This window comes from Paroedura picta, chromosome 2 (assembly GCF_049243985.1).
Source record: "Paroedura picta isolate Pp20150507F chromosome 2, Ppicta_v3.0, whole genome shotgun sequence".
Taxonomy (NCBI): Eukaryota; Metazoa; Chordata; class Lepidosauria; order Squamata; family Gekkonidae; genus Paroedura; species Paroedura picta.
This window is the reverse complement of record NC_135370.1, coordinates 52441430-52467562: the sequence shown is the minus strand read 5'-3', so window position 1 is coordinate 52467562 and position 26133 is coordinate 52441430. Positions and strand designations below refer to the sequence as shown.

The 26133-nt window shown below is 41.0% G+C and overlaps 1 protein-coding gene across 13 annotated transcripts in view; it reads right to left on the bottom strand.

Moving 5' to 3' along the window:
* The window catches only part of QTMAN (queuosine-tRNA mannosyltransferase), a 269467-nt gene that overhangs the window by 34713 nt on the left and 208621 nt on the right, over positions 1-26133 (bottom strand). For all 13 annotated transcript variants that reach the window (XM_077320143.1, XM_077320137.1, XM_077320145.1 and 10 more), the window contains one exon: positions 19130-19498. In XM_077320143.1, the coding sequence (XP_077176258.1) occupies positions 19130-19498 (369 nt within the window). The remainder of the gene's footprint in view (positions 1-19129; positions 19499-26133) is intronic.

Below are 26133 nucleotides of genomic sequence, written 5' to 3'. Positions count from 1 at the left end.
GCAGTGGTTCTTAAGCTTTTTGGCACTACAGTCCTATGAGCCAGCCAACAAAACCGAAATTACCCCCAAAGCTTTATAAATTACAAACATGAAGAAATGAAAATCAGAAAACAATCACAAAATATTTTATTTTCATACTTTATTCAAACCATTGGCTAATAAAGTAACATCTCTTACATCTGAATAATTCTTAGGCTCAATCACATAAAAACGCAGGTGGAAGTATCAATGTGAGGGCTGAAACTGTTAATTCTTGATACGTTTTTCCGAGCAAGAACAGGTCATGAGACAGAGCTAGTGTTGTCAGTTCTTGGAACATGGAGACATCATTGGCGGGAGCACTACATTGGTGAAGCTGGGATTTGCAAAGGTAGCTGACAACATTGACAGGTTTTGAATATATTAACCAGATTTCCTTGTACTGAGTTAATTGATCACTGTGAAAAATAGTCTGCAAAATAGACCAGTTTTGAATGCATGCAAGGTCTGCATGTCATCTTCATATAAAGATCTTGTTATTCCTCCTTCCAGGTACATGGTAATTTTTGTTTCCATTCAGTTCTTAGTACATAGTTTAAAACTGTCCCCTGCGATAACCACTGAATCGTCTGTATAAAGCAGGGAGTACACTGAAAGATCTATAGCTCTTCCTCCACCATAGGACACCTTCCCAGGATGTATGGCAGATAGGAGTTAGGTTGAACATGGGATGGGGAGGGCAGAGATGTTTTTTTAAATAAATGTTTATTGTTTATTTTGTATTTTATTGTTATGAATTATTGCTGTTGTGAGCCTCTGCAAGTTGGCTGGTCAGGACTGGTGGCATATAAATTTAACAAACAAACCAAAAGGCCACTATCTCTTTATTTGTTTATAATTTATATTGTATTCTGCAATAAAAATAATACATAATAAATCAGCATTGCTTGTTTACATATTTGCAATGGCCTTTAGCTATATGCAATAAATCTGATTGACTGACTGACAGCATAAAATTAAATTACAGTTAAAAAATGTTGCCTGCTGCTGGCCTATTGATGTTATATAATGGGAGGCAATTAAGTCAGGGGGAAGGGAGAGGGGAGGGACCGGTGGGAGAGGGGCTGGTTTGATGTGTAGTATAGTTTCTGGTTGGCCTCAACCGTAATCCTATGGGATCCCGGCCCCATTTCCTATCCTCAGAATCTTATTTTCCTCCCACATAATTCAACCAAAACAATATGCCAATACATAATCAATAATCATTTGGGGCAGCTTTACTAGTAGTTGATCCACTCTTATATTATCCAATTCCTAAGACATCTTGCAAGGGCATCACTACCTCAGGAACCAACATCAAGGATTGAATTACAGTACATGCCTGAACTAAAAGCAAACAAGTGAAGGAAAGCAGCACAAGAAGAAAATGATTCACTGTATAAGAACAAGACATGGGCTATGACTGAATTACCTCACAGTAAGAATGCCATGGGGTACAAGTGGAGCTTTAAGGCTAAGCAGGATGCAAAAGGTGACACTTGAGAGATACAAAGCCAGACTATGTATGGATCAATGTATGTATGAACCAAACTATTCCATAATTAGGATGCTCCTAAGCACCACAGCTTCCTAGAAAGAAGCAAACAGAATAACAAGACATCAAGACTGCCTTGATGGTTTTTACATGGTCAAATAGAGGAAGAAGAAACAGTGACCAGGATTACAGATGAAAGCATCTTGTCTGTTCACTTCAAAAGTGAAGTGGCCTTAAATAAGCTTCAATAGTATGGTCAAGTAAGCTGACCGGATGTTACTAATCGGGGATTTGAACCACTGTCTTTTCACTTGACACCAAAATGGAAGATGGGATATTTATTCTGAACCATGTTGATGATCTGATTATATGCCATGAAAAGAAAAAAAATAAAACAGAAAGAAATTTCCAAGCTGGCTATGGCAAAAAGCTTTATTCAGAACGAGTTCCTAGTTATAAAATCTCGTTTCCGTATTTTACTTCCTATCTTATAAGATAGTTACCTTTATGGACCTTTGATACTAATAGACCCCAATTATATGGCTTAAAATATAAAGTATAAGGTAAATAAAATATAAGAATTAGGTAGTGGGTTGAAGACTTTGTTTGTGTCCCAGAAAAACCAATTAAGAAATAAGTTTACTGAGGAAGTAAAATACGAAAACGAGGTTTTATACCTAGGAATTCATTCTGAATAAAGCTTTTTGCCATCACCAGCTTGGAAATTTCTTTCTGTTTATTCATCTTCGGCTGACAGGTCATCTCTGCTTGCATGAAAATCAAAATGGCTGAGCTGAGATTATATCCCTACTAAACACCTAGGCAATGCTAAATTTTACTTGGGAATTCAGTTTGAACAGGGACCAAATGGAGAAGATACTGGAACTATTGCAAGACCCTGGCCTAGAAATTGTCAATCCAATGCCAATACCAATGGAATCAAGTTTCTACAAAGAAAATGTACCTGATGAATCACTACCAGACATCAATAACCACAAAGCTGCCATAGGCAAATTTCTATATTTAATGACAAGGATTTGACATTGCAACAGCTGTAAGTATATTATCCAGAAGGTTTAGCACACCCACCACAAAGGATTGGACTGCAATCAAAAGGGTAATGAGTTACTAAAAGGGCATTGCACACTTTAAACTGAGACTGCCAGCAATTAATAATCTCATACAATTGTGATATGTTGATGCAGACTGGGTTGGAGAAATATCAGACCTAAGATGCACTAGTTGTTATGTATTTTCCTATGGGAGTGATGATATAAGTTGGACAAATCATAGACAAGAAGTTGTTTATTGATTTATTATAGTTGTTGCCCTCTCATCTACTGAAGCAGAACCTCTATCTGCTTCTGAAGCATGTAGATAATTAGAGTGGCTTGTAATGCAACTGGTGAATTCTGGTATTCAGGAACTTTTACCAGTTTAACTGCTAGGGGATAATCAGACTTGTATAGTCCTCTCTCTTTCGGAAAAAAAAGTTGCCAGAATCAAATCCTTGCATGTGGATTATGAAAACATCAAATATCCTTCTGACACCTTGATAGAGACAGCAGGGAGGGGGAAGAGAGCAAGGTAGGGTACCTCCCCATCAAACGTCTTCACCTGGGGGCTGCCACAGCAATAAACAAACAGCGAAGAGAACTACGGGGCAGTCCGCAACAGTGCAGCAAGGCACTCCACACTCATCTCCACCAGAGGCCTCCGACAGAGCCCGACCACTTCCCCCACCTCCAGCAATTCTCCCTCATGCCATGGGAAGGCAGTGGGGAGGCCTTGGGTTGATGGGAGAAAGCTTATGATGGGATCATGGTATGTGGGCGATAGGCAGCCCATGGTCACCACAGTTCCAAGAAAATGGGTGGCAGAGAGAGAGGCAGCAGTGGCTCGCCTCACTTGAAACAACCGGCTTTTCACAATTTGTGACATTTCTTCTCCATGAGAAGGAGCTGAAGATGGGGGCAGCCTCCTGTTCTCAGAGGCTTCGTCACCTTCTCTCTCCTTATGAGGGTGCAAAGACAGTGGCTGCTCATGGGAGCATTCTGGCATGCTCCCAAAGTTTGTGAGAGTCCCCCTCAATCTCACCCCCCCCCCACATCCATAACTACTTCGTACAGCCTACCTGTGAGCGTGATATAAGATATTTTCGCAACAAAAAGAACAATGCACAGACAAACACATTGGAATTAAGAACTAGTATGTATGCTTCCTGCAGGGGCAAGGAGTTGTCAAGCCATACTATTGTCCCATTGAGAAAATGACACTGGATATATTTACCAAACCACTACCAAGACCTGAGGGACAACCTGAACACTGTGAACCTCAATGGCATACAAAGTCAAGAGGGAGTGTTGGAATGAGTGACTCAACATGCATGGAGTCACTAGGTGTATGTGTGGGGTGTTACATCACTTTAAGGGTGAATAGGTGTTATCTCCTTGAATGAGATGCCTCTCTTTGTCTTAACTTGGGAGCTGGCCTCTAACCTCTCCCTCTCTCCTGTCATCCTCTCACTTTCTCCACATGACCTTCCATGAAGACCCAGGTCTCTGCGAGTTCCTGTAAATGCAACACCATACTTACATATCCTGTGTTGAGCAGGAGTTAGATTAGATGGCCTGTATGGCCCCTTCCAACTCTATGATTCTATGATTCTATTCTATGATTCTATGATATACGTGGTACTGGATTTGCTGGTCATTGGCTGCACAGTGGGACTGGAAGTATCTGGGGTTAGATTTTTTTTCCCCAGTGAGCTACCATCTGCTGTCGTTATTGTTGAAGTTGCTGGGATATTATGGAGATTTTATTGTATTTTATCAATATTTTGTGAACCACTACAAGAAGACTCGTCTTGAGTGGCAGTATATAAATTGTTAAATAAATATATATATTTGTGATAGGGAAAGTACTCTTTAGATTTGGCTTCTCTCTGTCCTTTCAACTGCAACCTGAATGTAAACAGGATCTACTTGAATAAAAGTTTACCTTTTTGCAATATACTTTGTGGGAGATTTATTTATTGCACTCAGTATTATGCTTACATGATGGGGCAAACTCTGCTGTATTAACCAAGTATCCCACTAGTAAAAAAATTCAAACACAAGGTACAGCCATAGCTGGCTATACAGTCATGTGAAAATGTTGGATTTTTTTTTAAATCTGTGGAAAGATACAAAGTGAGAGAAAACAATTTTGGTCTAGGCTAATTCCACAAGATGGGGAGGTCTTTATTGAGGTCATGTTACTGGTGAGACTGTTGTTCAATTTGCACTTGCAACCAAGGTTTTACATTGCACTAGATCAGTGGTTCTCAAACTTTCTAATGCCGGGACCCTTTAATACAGTTCCTCATGTTGTGGTGACCCTCAACCATAAAATTATGCAAATGTTCTTTCACAGAAATTGTGATACAGTTTACACTGCATTAATGAACTGCAAGGGGGATCCTATTGAAGGCATCAAACAGAAAATAGTCAAAGAATTTATCAAAGATCAAAAATGGTCCTAGTGGGAAAAATAGGGAAGGCAGCTAGTTTGCAAGTCATGGTGCATGATGGCTGCATGGGAGACACTTGACTCTTCCGTGTCCTTGATCTCAATGCTCGAGAGCTTTACTTAGACCTTCTCAAACCTTTTGAGATGGGACTGGCTCCTAAATTCATTCTAATCTTTAGGACCCACTTTCTAAAACCGTTGCCCTAAGGCATAAGTCCAACTGATAGATGGAGAATATAGACAGGACTTTAAATGGGGGAAAGAATGCTGCCGAAACATCCGCTAAGACTGTGCTCTTCAAATTCTACTCTCTAGAGAAGTCTGTCCCCCACCAAACTGATTGAGCTGCTCTCCAAACAACTTATAGTTTTCACCTACATTTCGATTTCCTTTGCACATCTGCTATGAGGCCTTGCTGCCTGATTTTCCCTGGGAATCTATAACATCCTGGTCCGGGGACTGTTCTTTCCCAGGACTGCTGTGTGGTTCATAGTTAACCCAAGTTGGTACCTCACACTAATGAACTGTTGGCCCTGACACTGGGCAAACAAAATACTAAAAACAGCATCTGAATCATATTCTAGTGATTTTCACGCTGCATAAAAGAGTGGCTGGTGGTGATGCTTTTCTTAAATCAAATTACTTTGGTATTTTTAGCATGCACATAAAAATGAGGAAGGAGTCAAATTCAGATATCAGATTCTTATAGAAAAATGCTCATGTGAACTGCAAGATTGAAGGCCATATCTGCCAGGAAAATCTCTTAGAATAACAGAGGTGGCCTGTGAGTCCTGGGGGTAACCAGCATTTAAACATGACATTAAATCAATTTCAAATCCGGGATTAGGCAATTCTGCAGGGTGTGTTTCCAAATAACATTTTCAATATGAATTAAAGCATAAATATGCAGTTATATAAGGCAAAGTATTTGGTTGGGGTTTATTTGATTTCTCTTCTCTTTCACCACCACGATGCAATACCGTGCCATCCATTCTTCACTATTTAGATCAACGTGAGTCGGTCAAGAGAAAACCTAACTATGTTGCTCCGTTCAGTAATTTTAGTATTTTGGAACGTTTCTCATTGCAGAAGCACCTACCATTGTTATTATGATAGATTTTATGAACACTTTAAGAATAGCCTTAGGAAAGTAACACAGAGGAAGGTTTCACTGCTCAAATGGAATAAGGACCGGGGACAGTACATTGTGGGTTTAATAACAGTGTCTGAGGATGTTGTTGGGTCGGTTGGACTCATGCAAATGGCTGGTGGAGAAGGTCCCTTTTGCAGGCCCTGAGGAACTGTGGAAGTTCAGGCAGGGCCCTGATCTCTTCAGGGAGCTCGTTCCAACAGGTGGGGGCCAGGACAGAGAAAGCTCTGGCCCTTGTTGAGGACCAATGTGCTTCTTTGGGGCCAGGGATCACCAGCCTGTTGGCGGTGGCAGAGCGTAGTGTTCTTTTGGGAGTACAGGTGGAGAGACAGTCTCTCAGGTACACTGGGCCCAGACCGCGTATGGCCTTGAAGGTAAGAACCGAAACCTTAAACCTGATCCAGAATTCAATTGGGAGCCAGCTGAGTTGTTAAGTATAGGCTGGATGTGGAATCTCCATGGTGTATTGGTGAGAATCTTGGCTGTGGCATTCTGAATCAGTTGCAGTCTCCAGATCAAGGATAAGGGTAGGCCTGCGTAGCGTGAGTTGCAGAAGTCCAGTCTAGAGGTGGCAGGGGATTCCAACTGCAAAGACAAAGGCTCATCCCTGAATCCTATTTTTAGAGGCTTTCCGCTAGAAATCACTAAGCAAATTTGGGGGGAAAATGACAATGAAATCTGGCCCAGGACTTACTACTACACGATAGACAGAAGATCAAAGTTTTGCTTTCATAATTAAAAAACAAACAAGCAAACTGCAGTGATCATCCACATCTTCGCTTCCCATGTCTTGCCATTTAAATTAGTAGAATACTTACAATACTTTCTCAAAACCAGGGTTTTGTGAGACCCTGGGGTTTCCATGACGGCAATGGAAGGGTTTCCTGACTGGGTGGGAGTTAGTTTTATATATATATAGTTTCAATTTTAAATTTGTTAATAATTTATCAGGTGATGTTGAGAGTCCAGCTCTTATTCTCAAGTTGCTGCCTATTCACTGCCATGACCTTATTAACCAGCCACTTCCATAACACTAGTATAATATGTACATGCATATATATCTGTATATGGACCTGTCTATGGGCTGGCTGAATGACCTAGTCTAAACTTTTCTTGGCTGGGCCAGCAATCTTCCACTTCTGGTCCCAGGGACCAGCTTGAAAATGCTAGCACTGGGCAATAATACAATCCCATAGCCCCTATGTGTTGCTATCGTCTTTCCATAAGAATCCTGTTTGTATGCAGCCTTCTTCTAGTGTTGGGGGAAACCCCAAGAAGAATACAAATCCCGTAAATCTGTAGAAATAACAGCTGGCGGTAAGACCTTCCGACATCTGTCGAGATTTTGGAGGATCTTTCCCATCACCTTAATTTTGAGCACCATTTTCTCTTGAAGGCACAAGAGTCTGTGACAGCTACAGAGGAGAAAGAATGGTGTAGAATAAAATGTCCTTGATTTATCTTATCATCATGTTTGAAGCCAAATGGAAGAAAAGAAATGGAGCAAAGAGAGTGGGAAAGAGATGTACAGAAGTGAGACAGAGAATGAGAACAATGTATAAAAGAATGGAACATAAGTATAATTTCAGAGAACCTCCAAAGACCATAATGAAAGAAAATGAAATACTTCCTAAAGTTCACAGTGGATCCTTCATGGTTCCTAGCATGCATATGCATTGCATAATAGAATTCTGCAAAAAGAATAGGTAAAAAAAATCATCCTCCAAAATGCAACTTATGAGTATAGGACATACTAACTACCTTCAAGAACAAAATGAATCTTCCATTGTCAGCAGAAATCTGGGGTTACAATACAAGGGGAGAAGCATACCCGTAGTGGACAAGGGGAAGAAAGGAAAAATATTGTCTGAAACAAAGGGGGAACTGACAAGAAGAAAGGAGGTTCCCCAAGATTCTGGATAGCTCTGCCCTAACAACAGCTCTTCTTCCAACTGTGACATTGTCATGACAATGTCTCATGAGGGAAACAGGGAGCCTTCCATTCTGAGAGCCTTCCCCTCCAACAAACCTATTAATTAACTTGCATGTGTGATACAGGTGTGGAGAGATTACATGGATATGTGAGACAAATTTCACAGGCCTCTAAAATTACTAACTTTTAACTGAAGATGTGCCTTTGAGACACAGTAGATGAAGGTCTATGGACATAAAAGATTTGTCACTGAAATAAATGACTTTGTTACATCAATTGTACCAGGAAAATCTGCCACAGGTATATTTGATCCTTCAAGCAGATGTTACTGTAATAAAAGATACTTGGAGAATAAATATCATCTACTTGAACACATCCAGAGGAAACCTTGTTGGGCTTAACGGAGCCCTGTCTCTCTTTATCACACACACATGAAAACTAGTAATGTCTGAGGAATGAAAAATGTGCGTATCCTTCCCATATTCCTATTCACTCTTCCCCCTCTGCATGATCATACTCTGCAACTTCCTGGTCCCATGTAACTTCCACAATGGAATACCGTGGAATACAAAAATGTGGGCATAGATTTCTACTCTGGAGACCATTTCAGGGGAGAAACATGACTCTGTGAAGCACTTTAGGGATGACTCTAAATGTGGGCTCTACACAGTTATGCAGGGAAGGATCATGCTCCTGGCATCTCTCGATTCAGGCAATCAGCTTTCACTTTCAGAAAATGATAGAGGCATACCCTAGTTTCTGAGTGCCTATGATTCCATACCTTAACAAAATGTTTGATGTAAAAAGACCTAAGGGTTTTTTTTTTGTAAAGAAGAAAATGAGGAAATACAAAGAATATGAAAACATAACTCTTTTTGAGCCTCTTAAATTATCTCGAGAATAGAAAATGCAGAAACCCCCCCAGTAAATAAAGGCTTTCAAGGAGAGCCTCACTAAATCATTTACGACTTATAAACTTAAAATGCCTGCTCAGAGATCTTAATAAAAACTTCTGTCAAATGTATCTTGTGCTTCCAGAAATCATAAAGCCTCGATTCTGAAGAAGAACAAAAAAAGTATTGTGTGGCTAAATCACAAGCTAGTTTTCTGTAAACAAGATATTTATCATCACCGACTTGGATTTTGTTCCTCAAAATTTTACTTTCTGAAGGTCAGATAACTCTGTAAATGCTTAATAGAGAAAAACAAAGTGCTGCCTCTAAATATCTCCAAGCTCTGATGGGCTTATATTCTGCTCCTTAGGTGAGGTACTAGCAAAGCTTATTTATTTTCATTTCCAAGGGTTTTATTTGCTCATTCCCTTGTGGTAAAGCTGATTTCCATGATGATTCCCTTCTTAATTTTAAAACCCTTTTTACTCATCATATAGACAGAAGAATTTCCCCTAAAATAATGGAACCCTTCCAAAGGAAATGAAGACAACTAAGAGGGGGTGGTGATGGAAAGTCAACTAACGCTTACTTTTCAATTAATTGATCCGCTGTTATATGCATACATGAAATATTTTTTATATGCAGGGAAAATAAGGTTAATTAACATAAAAACCCTTCACTCGTCGAGGTGTTGAATTTTGTATTTTATCCATGCTGCTGTAAGCGCCTTGATTTCCCAGTAATGACCTAGTTCTCCTAATGAGTAACATTAACCCCTGGCTGTAGCTGTCCAGGACTTAATTGTCAACTGGAGCTGAAATAGGAGAGTTTGCCGATCAGCAGGTATGTGGTATATTAACTCATGTCATTTCAGACTCTAATAAATAAATCTGTTGCTAAGGCAACAGGAACATCAGCTGTAACACTTTTTTTGCTGTTTAAAAGAAACTGCCTTTCATACACTAAGCTTTTGAAAAGGAAATTAACTATATGTAACCATAATTAGAAGAAACGTTATTTCTCATCTTAGAAACATATCTACATTAATGAGAAAAGACACTGAAAAATGTAACAAATGCTTTCTACTGTGATCAGGGTAACCGAAAAGGTTCAGATCCAGTAAAGGAATGCAATAGGAAGCATACGCATCTGAGAGAGAAAGGGTTAAAAAGTGTTAGCCGCCAGACCCCTCCTCACACTATGGGGTAGTTCATAGGTAGCCACCCAGAAACGCCTGGCTGAAATTGATGTTGAAATAGATGCCAGCTGTAACTCAAATGGTTAAATACACTGTTTACTCCCAAATATAAATAGAAACATGGAAGCCAGGCAGTTACCATTCTACAGGTTATGCCTGGACCCTTTGTTTAGATTCTATGAGAACATAGGGGCCAATTCATTAATGGGTTCTCCCTATCCAAAATAGATGCATACCTTGGGACAACAGGCTCTCTGAGAACTGGTAAATAATCTGGTCGATTTCTCAATCTCTCCTTCCATTCACACTTACATACTTTAATTAGCAATTTCTAACACCTCACCTCACTCTGATAACTTCCTGTCTGGTACTCAAGGGGTCATCAAGAAACATTAACCATTAGTTATATTCAGAGCAGTCATACTCCCTGGGAACCTTATCATGTTTTCTCCCCAAGCATTGTCCTCACCCGGACAAACCTATCACATGTTTCCTACAGTAATTGTCAAGAAATCTCATCAGCACATTGTTTTAGAGACTAGCATATCAGCAAAGCCTAAGAATATTGTCCCTATAAAAATAGAGCACCCTGCACCAATATCTATGTATGTGTGTGTTCTAGGACTCTCTGTACATCCCCACTTGTGTGTGGGCCTGCTTCCCTCTTGCATGTACCTTACATATAATGCATATTCATGTGTAGGCTTTCTTCCTCCTTCCTTCCCCAAAGCACTGGTCATTTCATACTACAATGTAAATCTTGCCCCAGAATGCTATCCTTCTTCACCCTTTGTTTTCCTTAAATAATCCTGTGTGTATGTTTTATCTGTTTTAGTGTTCCTGTTTGCACTTCTTTTAACTTTCTCTTAAAAAAAAACACTTCCAGTTTACATCGGACTGTTTAATTTGGTTTCTTAAAGAAACATCTCTCTTTGGTGTAGTGGTTAGGAATGTGGACTTCTAATCCGGCATGCTGGGTTCAATTCTGCATTCCCCCATATGCAGCCAGCTGGGTAACCTTGGGCTTGCCACGGCACTGATAAAGCTGTTCTGACCGAGCAGTGATATCAGGGCTCTCTCAGCCTTACCCACCTCACAGTGTGTCTGTTGTGGGGAGAGGAAAGGGAAGGAGACGGTAAGCCACTTTGAGCCTCCTTCGGGTAGAGAAAAGTGGAATATAAGAACCAACTCTTCTAAATGCTAGTTTAGAGATTCTGTTGTTACCCCCTCTTACTATGTCTCCAATTAAAAGCTAATTTCCCCAATTAAATCAGGAGACCTCCAATTTGGGTAACAAAATAAGTGCATCACTTATGATGCTCAACTTGAGTTGAACATAAGCTTATACTCAATTTAATAAAATTTTCAAGTAAATACATACATGATTGGGACATGAGTGTTTCTGAGATCTATGCTTATGTTGTTTCATAAACTGCTGATAACAAATGAGTAGTATATTGACACAGCAAGAAAGGGTGTGAACAATGGCGATGGTGCAAGACTGACGTCATACACATATCTAAACAATCACAGAATCATAGAGTTAGAAGGGGCCATACAGGCCATCTAGTCTAACCCCCTGCTCAACGCAGGATCAGCCCAAAGCACCCTAAAGCAATATTGCAATGGTTCTTCGGTCTGGGGGCTTCACTGAATTAAATGACTGATTTACAGTGCAATCCTAAACAGAGTGACTCTCTTCTAAGCCTAGTGACTTCAGTGGACTCAGGAGGCTATGAATCACTGAAGGGTTGCACTGTAAAACCATTTTCTCAGTTGAATAAAGCATGCCAAGCCTCAGGACCCACTTACAGAGGCATGGCCACGTCTACATGGCTGTGTCTGTATAAAGGAAGTTGATCATGTGGTTTCTTCAAAGTTATATCCAAGAACTATTGCCCACTTCCTCAGAGCTTTACTCAGGCCAGTGTCAGAATAACTATGCCTGTTACAGGTACATTAAAGGGGGTCTTTTTTCTTTTTTACTGACAGGATGTTCTAAGTTCTCCTCAGTTGTCATTTATTATTATCAACTACCAGTCCTTTTATTATCGGATAAGTAAACACAGAGACAGAATAACAAGGCCAAAGAATGTGAATTCCAGAATTGTTTGCATTGCTATTCTCAGATCTTGAAAGAATTTTTGAGTACCTTTACATCGAATCATAGGGTTAGAAGGTACCTCCAGGGTCATCTAGTCCACCCCCCTGCATAATGCAGGAACTCACAACTACCTGCCTATCCACATTGACCCCAATTTCACTTCCAGATATATTTTCATGCCCACATGATCCCCCCCCCCCCACCAAAAATCTCCAGAATCCAGCCTGGCCTGGAGGAAATTCACCTACCATCCCACAGTGGCAATCAGCAATTCCCTGGGTATGCAAGGAAGGGTCATAAGAGACAAACAATGGCACATCCCTTCCTGCCCACCCACTCAAAATCTGCCTAAGTTCATAAAATGCATCTCAGTTTCCTCGTCAGTAAAAATGAGCACTGGGAAATTTTTATAGCTTCCCCTTCCTTTCAGACTTCCAAATCTCTATATTTTTATTCATAAATACACAAGTACATTTAGAGGTTATAGAAAAAACAATGAAGGAGACTGATTACTGAAAAGAGTGCAGTCTGGTGGCAATGGTAGCCCTAAGTGGATAAATTGGCTGATTAAAGAGGAAGGCTGAGATTTCAGGGGGAAAGAATTATTCTGCTTTCTTCACCTTGCCAATATTCCCATTGTGCATTTTGCCCACATAGCAGAGAATGTGGAACTCCTCCTTGCAGCAGGCTCAAAAGCAAGATTAACTCACATCTCTTTGGATGCTGTTTCACAAAATCCCCAAACTCACTTGCCAGAGTGGGAAAATACGGTTTGTATCCCCTCACCTATCAACATTTTTGCCATCTTAAAGTGTCCTGTTCAACTTTCTGTTCATATCTGCCATGAGAGAGGTTTATCTAAGAGCATTAAAATGCAGTACCCTAAACCAGTGGTCACCAACCTCTTTATCACCGAGGACCAGTCAATGACAATTTTACTGAGGCTGGGGGGGGGGGGTAGTCTTTTGCCAAGGGATGTTGCCGCTGCCACCTGAGCCCCTGCTCCACTTGCTTTCCCGTCGGTGACCCTGATTCCCACCACCCACTGGGGGGGGGCACTGCCACCAGCAGCTGTGCAGTGCCACGCCAAGGGGGAACCCCAGCCATGGCAGCTGCTAGAGAGCACCAAAGGTGAGCCAGTGGCAGAGTGGCAGGGCAGCCCCCGAGGCAGCAGCCAGGGAGGAGAACAAAGAGGAGCTGCAGCCCGGTACCGACTGATCCACGGACCGGTACCAGTCCCCGGCCCAGGGGTTGGGGACTACTGCCCTAAACCTTTCTTTAAGGAACAGGTATTAAAAATACATTGTTCCTTAAATTGTTCTTCTATTCACTTACAAAAAACTTGACTATCATTTATCCATACAGGTATCTATAGGTTCACTGCAACAGACACTAACGAGTCAATGAGTGAAGAGATCCATTTTAAATCATAACAGGTGAAAGGGATCTTAGAAGCTGGTAAATATGTAATGCTAACAACAGCAGCAGCAGAGAACCAAACCAAATCCACCCAAAACCCTAATAATTTTGTTGACTCAAGTGACCACCAGGTGATACAGATGTTTGGTTAATGACTTTTCTCAGGATAGTGACTTCTAAAGCCTAGTAGTTTCTTTGTTGAGGACAAGCCCTGCTCGGGGTTACCCAGAGGTTTACATTAGGCAGGTTTATATTACTGTAGGTTTACATTATGATTAATGTATATTACTGTAGGTTTATATTACGATATACGTAAATTGGATCTTTTCACTTATTGACTCATGACTGTCTGTCTGGAGGATACAGTGAGGGAGAAGGCTTGGGAGAGGCATTAGCAGGTAGCACTAGCAAGCTTCTGTCTGGGTAACTTCTAGCATTCTTCACGCTAGAGAAGATAAGCTTCCAACCAAATATTCTGAAGGTATTCTATTATTACTTTAACCTTCAAAGAGACTGTGGGTGCAATCCTAGACTAGCGTACTTAGAACTAAGTATCATTCTATTCAATTGGGCTTACTCCCATTTTATTCAGTGTGGTGGCCCCACTGAGATACCTTGACACCACTGAGATGCACCGAGATTGTAGCTGTTGTTACATGAATACAGAAGAAGTAGCTCATTAGACTGAGGGAATCAGTGATTGGTGTGACAGAAGTTGCTAATCTAAGGTGTCTATAGAAAATGTCCTGATGGTCACCCATCTATGCTTCATCCACTCCTGTATTCGCATAACAACAGCTGTTATCTCAATGGATCTCAACAGTGCCAAGACATCTCAATGGGGCTACAGTAACACTGAAGAGCTATAGCGCTTTACTTAGAATATTTAAAAAAAGGTTTGAGGAATATCATGCAGCTCAGGAATGGAATGAAATTCACTGAGCAAAACCCCCAGCCCTGGATCACTTTACTCAGAATTGGGCCAACATCAGATAACTTATGGTTTAGGATGCTAACTTGAAAGGGACTCTTGACGTTCCTTACCAGACTATCAATATTTACTGAAATAGTAGTAGTAGCAGCAGTGGTAGCAGTAGTAAGAGTTTTAAGCAATATTTCAAACAGTCCTCAGGACCTGACAGAGAAGGCCTATGATCCATCACTCTGGTTTATTAATGCCACTGAAGGATTTTTAGTTTACAGCATCAGCATTGCAACAATTGGCATTGAAGTCCCTCCTTTCCTGGCACTGAAAAACAAATGATTTCTGCCACAAGACAACTCAATCCTGAGGCCCCCTTCAGCACCAGAACAAAGTCACCAGTTGCAGTCTTGCACTGGCAGGTGAAAGAACCCTATGCAAGCACTTGCTGTCAGAAAAAGCCACTTCAGGATGAGACCATAGGTTTGTGATTGCTTTACGGCTCACAAGAATGCATGACCTGGCATGGAATGGGGGACAATAAGGACCTAAGTGTGAGTTGGATCCACCAGAACATATCCATAGACAAAAGGGCTTCTGGCCCTAGAGCGCAACTGTCTTGCCTTCTCCCTCCTGCTGCAGCCCAAACCGTCCACCCTGAAATGCTGTTCCTTGGGGTGCCCCGAACAGCATATCGGGGGGGGGGTTAATTTGACTCTAGCAGGAGTGGGAGAAGCAGCAAGGTTGTGATCTGTCCATAGGGATGTTCCAGTGGGTGTATGCGTGTATAAATTGTGTGTGTGCATCAACCTCTCTTATTTCATTTGAAAAGAACCCTAGAAGCATATATTGCTGTCTACACAGTTAATGCAGGTAAAGCATTCTTGTTCAAAAAAATGGCTGCGGTTATGACAGTGATGAGGAAGTATGGCATCTCAAAAGAGGAACAGTACCCTTTTGACAATATTTTTTACACAGCCCTTCCCTATCCTCCTTATTACATCAATTACCAAAACCTGGTGTTTGTTTAATGAGATCATTCTAGAGCCTCATAAGGGAATATTTCAATCTGCTAATGCCTGAATAAGGCGCAGAAAACGGTTAGTCACTAATGCAATGCGTGATGTGTGCATGTGAGTGTGTGTACATCTGTGCACGTGTGCATGCATGCTTCATCCACTGCTCCAAATGCACTGAGAGCCCAGCCTGTTTACCTGGATGATCCGTGCTCTCCATCAGCATGCCTTCGCATGGCCAAAGGCCTTGAGACGCGAGGCGAACGCCAAACTGAAATTCTTAATTTACTAATTCATATTCATCAAATTATAAAAAAGGAGGGGGAGCTGCATTTTTATGAGCACATTTACATAAATCATTTGCCGAAGCATCCTAACACTAAATGGCCAGAGCCGAGCGTACGCGTGTCCCTTCTCCGATGTGAAAATATTGGCGTTTCAGATTTTCATGGAAAAGCCCGGCTGTGCTGGAACTCTAATGGGCTTAGAACAGTAAATTTTGAAGAAACTGATTGCTACCCCCGTAGCTAGTAAATGTCTGTCTAGACCCAGTGGCATTTGAAAAAAAGTGTTTTATCATAAAATTATCTCAGCAGAGTCCATTCTGCAAGATAACATCATCATCATCATCGCCATCATCATCAGTACTCCATGCAGGACCCAACAGCTCTGGCACAATATTGCCAGTCATTTATCTGTTGTCAGCACAGGTTACACACTGTAATCCTTGACTGCCTCGGAATTAGAATGTCTTTGATGTCCCCACAAGAGTTTTTTGCCCGAAGGCTTTACCAATGCTCGGCGGCTCAGTGTTTATTCCTCGTAATCTTCCTCTCATCTCCAGGCTAGCAGTGACAGATGGTTATGGGCACACAATAGTATTAAGAGTTTGATTTTTTTTTTTTTATGCTGTGCGCTCTGTACAACAAATAGCTATCAGACGCGGGCCAGAGAGCTGACATGGCTCGCTTAGGTAATGGCAAACAAACAGCTCGGGTTGATGCTTTCTGTCATTTTCCCTGCTAACCCTGCTTGTTTTCATTGTATACTCTCAAAGGTAAACTATATTAACCTTATAGACTGTTATTAAAAAGATATATCTATATGAGCATAAAATGCCTCCCCCTCCCCTTTTTTTCTCACTCTTTTGATTATGAAAGTAATACTGCTGACATATTGAACAAATATCGAATGTCAACATAAATTTTTAGTATGTGATAATATTCCCCTTCATATAGCCGTGTGTCAGACGGGAACCCGTGGATGATGCATAGCAGTAAATAACCCAAACAAAATTAGTTCTCTTGTCAGCTTCTACCTTGTATGTCCCCAGGCATCAGTAAAATTGACTGCACGCTAGATTTTCAAAATTAGCCCTAATGTTAGCTGTGTGTCTGGCAACCTCCAAGTTTCCAATATTCTACTATATTACCCATAAGGATGAATGTGTTACTTTTATATTTTGGCACTTGATCTTGCTGATGTGGCTTTTCCCCTCCCTCCCCCCCTTTCTCTTCTTCAAATTAAAAATAATTTAGCTTTAACAATAACCATGTGCACAAACACAAGGCTGCATCTCTTTAAGCAACTAACTTTAGGCAATTAAATTAAATTAAACAAAAAAAAACCCAAATACACACAGAAATAAAAGGAATTATTCAATTTAATATCGCTCATTTTATTAACTCAGCTGTGCGTTCCTTCATGCAAAACGCAGAATAAATTGTATGTTGGGGTGTATTTTGTTTTCTATTTAGTCTGCAATTTTTTTATATGGCCTGCGCAGAGAATTGTAACATTTTCGGCATTCGGTATGCACCTTTATATGGTGAAAAAGGTCAACTAGGAACTCCGCTGTCAGATTAGTAAACTCTGTATCCCCTTCCACAAATGGCAGATGCAGTAAGTATCTGTCGTGAGTACATCACATCGTAAACTAACCTGTGAGAATACAGGATTTCTGAGCTTGCAGCCATAAAATATGATTAAAAATAAACGTAGCTCCCTGAGAAGTGTGAAGTTGCTTAAACAAATCCAAAGACAGATTCTACATCGACTTCCAATCTCTAAATTTTATGTTCAGACATTTAGAGTCAAAGATGAAAATCCCTTTAGGTACCAGATGCTGCAGATCATCTGGGAGAGCTTCTGGAGTTTTAATGTGCTGGAAGTCAAATCCCCCGCAAAGGCGATTTGCCCTGTCGGTGTGGTGTACTTATTGCTTCACCTGCAAACAGGGGCTCTCAGAAAATCTGACTTACGGATCGACCCAGCATCTCTGAAATAAACAGACTATAATCTGTGGATGAAGTGAACTCTAATCAGGCCACATGCAGATTAAACAAACTGTGAGGAATAAAAACTAGATTAAAATGTTCGTGCCCAATACGGGAAGATTATCAGGACATTTTACCTCTTTAAATCCTAATTTATGGCGGGAGCCAAGCTAAAGTTTCTGTGCTTGCAGTGATTATGCAGCATGGTAGATTTCCCTCAGTTTAAAAAAAGATTTTTCAATCAGGTATTTGTGTCAACAGCTTGAAAAGCAGTGATTTTCCTGCTGCATATATACATATATGCATGTTTTGAAAATCTGTACAGGTAAATTATTTATTTTATTTTGTTATATTTATATACCACCCTCCCTTGAGGCTAGGTAAAAAGTAAGACACAGAAAAGCATAGTAGGGTCCCTAATTTTAACACCTAGTCAGTCACACTGGGATGATTAAGATAATATAAATTAACACTGCATATTAAACATCATTAGTGGACTGAAAATGCTTTGATACAGAATTCCCAACATTTTATATTTAATTTCAATGTCATTACTACACATTCGTCCCCTCTCCTGTTCTTCCTTTGGATTCTGAAAGGCTGCAATTAATTTCAGCATGCTAACTACTAAAAATGATTGATTTTGTAATCAACAGGAATATTGGCACATATTTGACCATGTATTTCCTCCAATGGAAGGGCATTTTTGCTTGCTAGAGATGGAGTGGTGATTAACGCCATCGTATTGCAGACTGCCCATGCTGCTCCTGTGTGCCCACTGAACCACAGGAATAAAATGGTGGTGGTGGGGGGGCTCCAGGGGCTCCAGGACAAGGGGAAATGGGAAAGACCAATTTCACAAACTTCACGGATAGGTGGATACATACCATTATCTTTGCAAACATATATAAAAAGTCAATTTGCATTATTGTTAAATTCAAGTGATATCCAGTGTCAATCCAGCGTCAATGGTGCTGTATTCCTTAATCAGACCAAAAACAATGGACTGAATCTAAACCTCAATTTTTGCTGCCAGGAGGACATGCCACAATTTTTACCAGTCCATCCTCAACCATGCAGACCCCTATATTTTGCTGACCCCTGGGACCAACATCTGAGGGGCTTTACGGGCAGCAGCTCTTCTTGTGCAACTCTGGTCCTAAACCACTGTATTTTAATTTGGTATTACACTTACCACCTGTGAGGCCAAACAATGTGCAGAGGTTTCTGCTGACACTTTAGTCCTCCTGGAGTTCTGCAAACTCTACAAGTTTCACGTGGCTTATCTTCTCCTTGACAATGACTTGTGCTTTTGGAGGATGTAGACTCATTCGGTTCTCTTGTTGCTGTTAGCAGGTCATGTAGTCTTTCCTGCGAAGAGGTACAACATTCGGTCTGTGTTTCGCAGTCAACAGATCTCATGGCTGAGTCTCTATTTTTTGTCAAATCCATGGTTCTCTCATTCTTTTCTTGGAAAGGCAGACTCATGAGTCGGTAAGGATTTCCATTTCCTTTAGCTCCTACTGTATTCTCAATAAGGGCTAATTTGTGTTCCGGCAAAAACCTATGATAAAAAAAACAATGTTTTATTTGAAAGGGAGATAAGGAGGTCCTGAAACTTATCAAAGATCCAAAACTGTCCAATATTTTCTATATATTTATGAGCATGGCGCTTGTGGGATGTGGCACAAGAAACAGAATTCCAATCACAAGGAAGCACAGGTTCTCAAACTTATGTGCAGAGCATCTTCAAAGCAATTACTATTTAATCTTCAACAAATTGCAAACGAACAGGGCCATTTCACTACCACATGGAAGCCACTTAAATACTTCTGCAAATAGATTATTCCAACATGTCTGAAAACCCATCACATGAAGGGTTTCAATCATAAGGAGAAACATCGTGTCATCTCCATCACAAAAAAAATCTTGTAGACTATAATTCAACCATAATACAAACTGCTTTCAATGAACCGATGGCAGGCAGTGTGCAAAGACTTGAACTAAGATCCTCATGGACTGAGAGGCTGGGATGAGCATAGTCTACTACCATGAACCGTGTGTGCTCAGATTTCACACCCCTTATCAGGCACAGAAATAAGGAAAAGTGAAGCACAGACCCCAGTGAGTGACAAGCAGTATGCAGCGTCTGGATTTTCCAGAAGTACTAGGCTTTCTGCCTTTGCTTTACCAATAGAATAATACTCTTTGCCTGCCAACTCTAGGGGTCATTCCGCACAAAGGGCAGTGTGGCTAAATCTGTGCGCTATTGAAAAGTGTTGCAGGCAAAAGCGGCAGATCGCGAAAAAAGGCTCTCCCACTAGTGCTGTTCTCGTAACGCACAAGTTTCCAGTCTCACCGAAATCGCAATAGGGGAGGCGATATTTTTCCGTGCTTCTTCCCGCCCCTTAACAGCCAATTAACTGTTGTGTTTGTGTTTCCCTTTAAGAACTTTTTAAAAAACCCGAAAATACCTGTAGCAACGCATATTCGTTCCTTCAATGTATCAGAAAGACCTTTTCTGCAGGCGTAGGAGCTGGCGCTTAATCGTTTACAGGCTCCTCAAGTTAACCCCCCCCCCATGGGCGAGATTTGTGGCCGAACTTATGGGCAGTATTGAACAAGGGGCTGTATTGTGCCTGGGAACTTTAAAGACACTTGCAGTAGGGAGCTTTGTTTAACTTTTAATCACTTCTGTGGAGGGACTTTAGCTGGAGAAGCCTCTGAGAAGCCTCGCTCGTTCGTTGCTTTCCCCGTCTAAGGAAAAGAAATGGCAATCGCTTCGCTGGAAGTTTGGGGGTGAGAGCGGGGGAAGGACTTTCTTTCTACCGCTACATTGAGAACGCACATGCCTTTCGCTGATGTGTTGCAGCTTGTGCTCAGAAGTGTAGTGGTTTTCTCAGGGGGAACCCACTTTTCTAGATTTCCTGTAAAGCGCTACAACGAAGCGCTTTTTGCGGGAGTGTTGCAGGAGTGTTGCAGATTGTGTGCGACGTCATGCGGAACCTTGAATTAGTAGCGTTTACCAAAGGTAAGACTTCTGCTACATTTAATTCGTGCAGAATGGCCCTAGGTTCCAGTCATCCACTTTGGTTTCCTCTTAGCTGTTCACCTCTGGCACCTTTATTTAAAGAACATAATATTGCAGTCAGGAATTGCATACAGCTACTCAGAGTTGTGGCCTTCGACTGACACAATTTCTTTCAAAGTGCTTGCTTTTGTTAGGGGTAGGGGAGATAGGCTAAGGAAGGACTGGGCAACCTAAACTAATGCAAGAACTCCCTGAAGAATGTATTCTACAGATCCAGTTATTTTTAAGGAAAAAAGAATGTTACTTTGTTACCCAAATTCGATTGAGTTGGGGTATTTAGCTTGCAAGAGAAGTAACAACAGGAGTCCCCACCTGTGTATATCAGGGTTTTTCCCTCAGAAAACCTACACAGATGCCAGTTTAAAAAATAAAATTATTTTATTGAAAAGACATAAAAATTAAACAAATACTAATATGCAATGTTAAACTAACACATACCCTCAAGGAAAAATAGAAGTGAGCTGGTGGACCCTTGATGAGTTTCCCAGGCAAAGGACAATGCACTTACACTGACTGAATTAGGCAAAAACGCAAATAGTGTGACAACTCTGAGGTTAGAGGACAGGAAATGGGTGCAGGTGTGGTAAGTATGTTAATCATGGCTAACCGAGTTCTGTAGGTGAAAAGGAGAAGAAAGGAGCACTGAAAGAGTGTGCCTAGGTATGCCATTGACCTGCAAAGAAGGAAGAGAAAAGCTAGAAGTTGAGTACCCCTTAGTGCTGGCAATGCTGTCACCTGAGGAGTCCAGGCAACTCCTGGAAAGCATGGCATTGCCTGGAGAGTACACTTTTTCATTTCTGCATGAGTGCAGATATTGCTGGTCAGCCTTTGGCAAAACTGACACACATTTGTATATTTCCAACAACAATATGCAATAGTAAAGCAATATACTAGCAGGTTGCAGGCAATGTTAATAAAGGGTATTTGTGGGCAAACTTCCCCTCAAAGCCAGGAGGGGTCTGGCCGCTAATAGCTTCACTGAACATCTAACAACATAGGTATACAGGTGCTTGCATTACACTGACTGGAAATCATGGATTGATATCTCATCTTCTGGCTCAACTTACACTGCAACAGAATTTGGGGGAGACTGATACTTCTCTTTCACAACCGTCATTTCTATCCCAAAAAGCTACAACTAATAGAATAAATTATACAATTCAGGCAAGAAGATTCTCACACTTTTTCCAGGAATATCTTATTCTCAAATGAATATGAACTTCCTACAATAGGCAAGAAGGAGGTCATCTCCTGGCCATATTTATGTTTCATTAGTCTGTAGGTCAGTCTGGGACAACCACAGCTTTCATATAATGCCCACTGTTAATCTGCAGTAGAGCAACAGTGAAGTGAGGCCATAGTCTCAACAAAATATAGGTTTCAATTAGTACTAGAGAGCTTGAAGAATTTATCAAGAACACTAGCACTAAAGATCGTTAGTATTTTTAGTCCTAGCAGACATTAAAAATATGTGAGCAGACAAATATAAAGAATGTTCATCAGCAAAGATAATTGCAACATAGCCCTAGTGACCACTGGCCTTGCCAACAGGTTGGGGCGGGAGGAGGGACTAGGCAAGTCATTTGATTTCTTTTCCAATATTTGACTTGGGCTGAGTGGGATCAGGAGTTGGCCAAAGGGTCATCTTTGGGATTATGTGTTGGCTCTCAGCAGCCCTAGGGACCATGCTTGGTACAATACATCACAGGTCTAGTACCTTTTTGATGTGTCTACTCCTAGCTCATGGAAGTTTCCTTCTATAATGGCATAGTAAGAGTCCTCTCATATTCTGTATTAGAGTAGCATAGATATCTGCTACCAACCCTATCTTTGGGGTGGGAGGAGGGATTAGGCAAGTCATTTGATTTGTTTTCCAATGATATTTGACTTGGTCTGAGTGGGATCAGGAGTTGTCCAAAGGGCCATCTTTAGGATTATACAAATTTCTCCTGATCTTCATAGACAAATTGTAGGACACATAGTAGCCCACCTATGAAAAATCCACTTTGCCAATAACTTCCATAAAATCTTTCAGTGGATCCATCCCATAAATGATATAACCCATGAAAGGTACACCTGGCCTTGACCTGGGCTAGGGCCTTTTTAGTCCTGGCCCCAACCTGGTGGAATGAGCTCCCGGGTGAACTAAGGGCCCTGTTGGAGCTCTCTCGGTTCCACAGGGCCTGTAAGATGGAACTCTTCCACAGGTCATTGGGCGAGGCCAGGATAATTAGACCTAGCCCCCTCCCCCCCAGGACTGGCTAAAACAGCAGCCACGCCCAGATTACCATCTGTTACCACCCATCTCCTAAGGCAGTGAGTTGGGAAGTTGTGGAGTGGGGGAGGGTGGTTCTTCTTCATCATCAGGGTGGGATAGAGTATTTTATTGGGGGTTTTGTCGTGGGTTTTAAATCTGTAATCATCCACAAGCAAGCTTGGCTGGGAGTGGTTGGCTATAAATCAAATAAATAATAATAATGAATATATTAAAAACTGACTTGGACTTGTGTTCTGTAGTATCTTTTATCTCCTTACCTAAAATTTGTTGCCTTTCCCCAGTTATACAATGCCTCATGTGAAGCTATTTTCTAGTTTCTGGTCCTCATAAATCCACCATGGGATTTTAGAATAACTTTTATTCAATATGTACATGGAAAGCCCAAGTGAAATTAGGACATTGTTATCTACTTGCATCGCACACATAATATTAATTACCTTGACCATTTTTAAGAAGTCATTCTGAAATGCCATTTTATTGAATGGTTTTATAACAAGATTTATTTTATGAGCTACAAAGGGACAAGAATTATCTGCATTAACTTGGCATTGTTTTGGCACAAAGTAGTACTGTTATTAGCAATAGAGAAGATAAAGCATGCAGACAGCGAGCTGCAGACATAGCAGGGTAGCAGTAATGAAAAATACATTTTTAAAAATTAATTAGAAGGTATTTAGTTAGTTTAGACATTTGAGCATTCACTAAGCTTCATTATGTCTAAAAACATCACACCTTTTATAATTCCTCGAAGACAGAACTGCATATATCACAAATTATACACAGCACAAGCTCTGTTAGCATGACAGGAGTGAAGTAACAGACAATCTATTTCCTGACTGTGGCTTAACCCATCTTGTATAATGCTTGAACAAACCTTCGGAACTTAAAAACCAAACCTGGACTAAACTTTCTCCAGTCTCATGTAGGACTTCTAGCAAAAGTGCATGGATATATGATAAAGTACATATTTTTTATACAACCCGATAAAGAAGAAACTCAATGCATTGTTAATGACAATCATATCATAGAATCATAGAGTTGGAAGGGATCTCCTGGGTCATCTAGTCCAACCCCCTGCACTATGCTGGACACTCACAACCCTATCGCTCATCCACTGTAAACTGCCACCCCCTTGAACCTTCACAGAATCAGCCTCTCTGGCAGATGGCTATCCAGCCTCTGTTTAAAAATCTCCAAAGATGGAGAACCCACCACTTCCCGAGGAAGCCTGTTCCACTGAGAAACTGCTCTGTCAGAAGTGCATCAGTTCCCAAAGAGTGCATCAAGGAAAAACTGTGTCAGAACCACACATGGGACAGTAGATAGCATTCAAACTGCAATGTGGCATCCATAACTGGTTCAAAACAAGTAAAGAAGTAAATAGGCTGGGATCTTTAATGACAAACAAACAAAAACCAAACCCTACAATCAACATTTACCAAACGGTGCTGCCTTCCCACTTGCAGTCACCTGTGTCCCACATCCTGGGACCCCTGGAAACTCACAAAAAGTAGTGAGAATGGTGATTTCTGTACATATCCCTTCCGGCTGCACGTACCATGGTTGGACAGATGTTTTCCCATCACTCAGTGACATTTAACCTTGATCTTGTTTGTAATCATGGATTGACATTGGGCATGCTGTTTTCAAGGCTGCAGGAGAAGAAAAAAGACGTTTTTTCTTTTACTAGCACCTTCTCAGCTTTGTATGAGCTGCTGCATATTCCACTAAGGTTCTGCCTGTAGTATTTATACACCAAGTGGATTGTGTGGATTTTCTCCAGATGATTCCTCAAAAATCTGCACTGGGCTGTGTGCCTTTCCCTACTCTTGTACAAAACAAGAAAGTAGCGGTAATGGCCATAATGATTTTTAAACCCCGAGCAAAAACTCGAGAAGAAATGTTTATTTCATTAGAGACTTCAGCTTTCCATTTCCCACTCTCCTTTTCATAGTTTTTCTACAATCAAATGGGTTAACATGATTTGAGCCTCCCTAAAGCTAGTAATTGGTGGTTAGTAGTTCCAACAGACAGACTTTCAGAAGACTCTTTTCTGAAATCATGACTAAGGTCACTTGAATGTTATGAAAACAGCCATTCCTGATAAGAGTTAGAGATGCTATCGTTACAGGAAAGAGGATTGTCACCGGAGATGCTGAAGGGATACACTTTTTGTAGAATATTCAGTACTTTAAAATTATCACGTGTTCAGTAAGCAGAAATGCAAAATGACAAAAGCCATGCACCTAGTATTAAATGTTGACAACCAAGAGCCAGCTTTGTGTAGTAGTTAAGAGCAGGAGCTTCTAATATGGTGAGCCTAGTTCGATTCTGCACTCCCCCACAATGCAGCCAGCAGGGTGACCTTGGGCTTGCCACAGCACTGATAAAGCTATTCTGACCAAGCAGTAATATCAGGGCTCTCTCAGCCCTGCCTACCTCACAGGGTGTCTGTTGTGGGGAGAGGAAAGGGAAGGTGATTGTAACCTGCTTTGAGACTTCCTCTGGTAGAGAAAAGCAGCCTATAAAACCCAGGCAGTTCCACAGGGTTTGCAAAAGGAAGCTCCTCCGCCAGGCATTTGGTTGAGTTTGATCAGAACCACCACTTCCCATTGGCCCCCAAGCCTCCTTCCAACAACAATCATTACCAATTCTCCCAACCCACTGGGCCTCAGTATGAGTTGATTAATGTTCTCTAGTATTCTACCGTTCCACAATGCTGTTTACTGTTATCACTGCATTGTTACTGTTATTAAATATAAATAAAATAAATAAAATAAACTCTTCTAATACATTTACATCAATATATCTAATTCACAACATGCTCAGC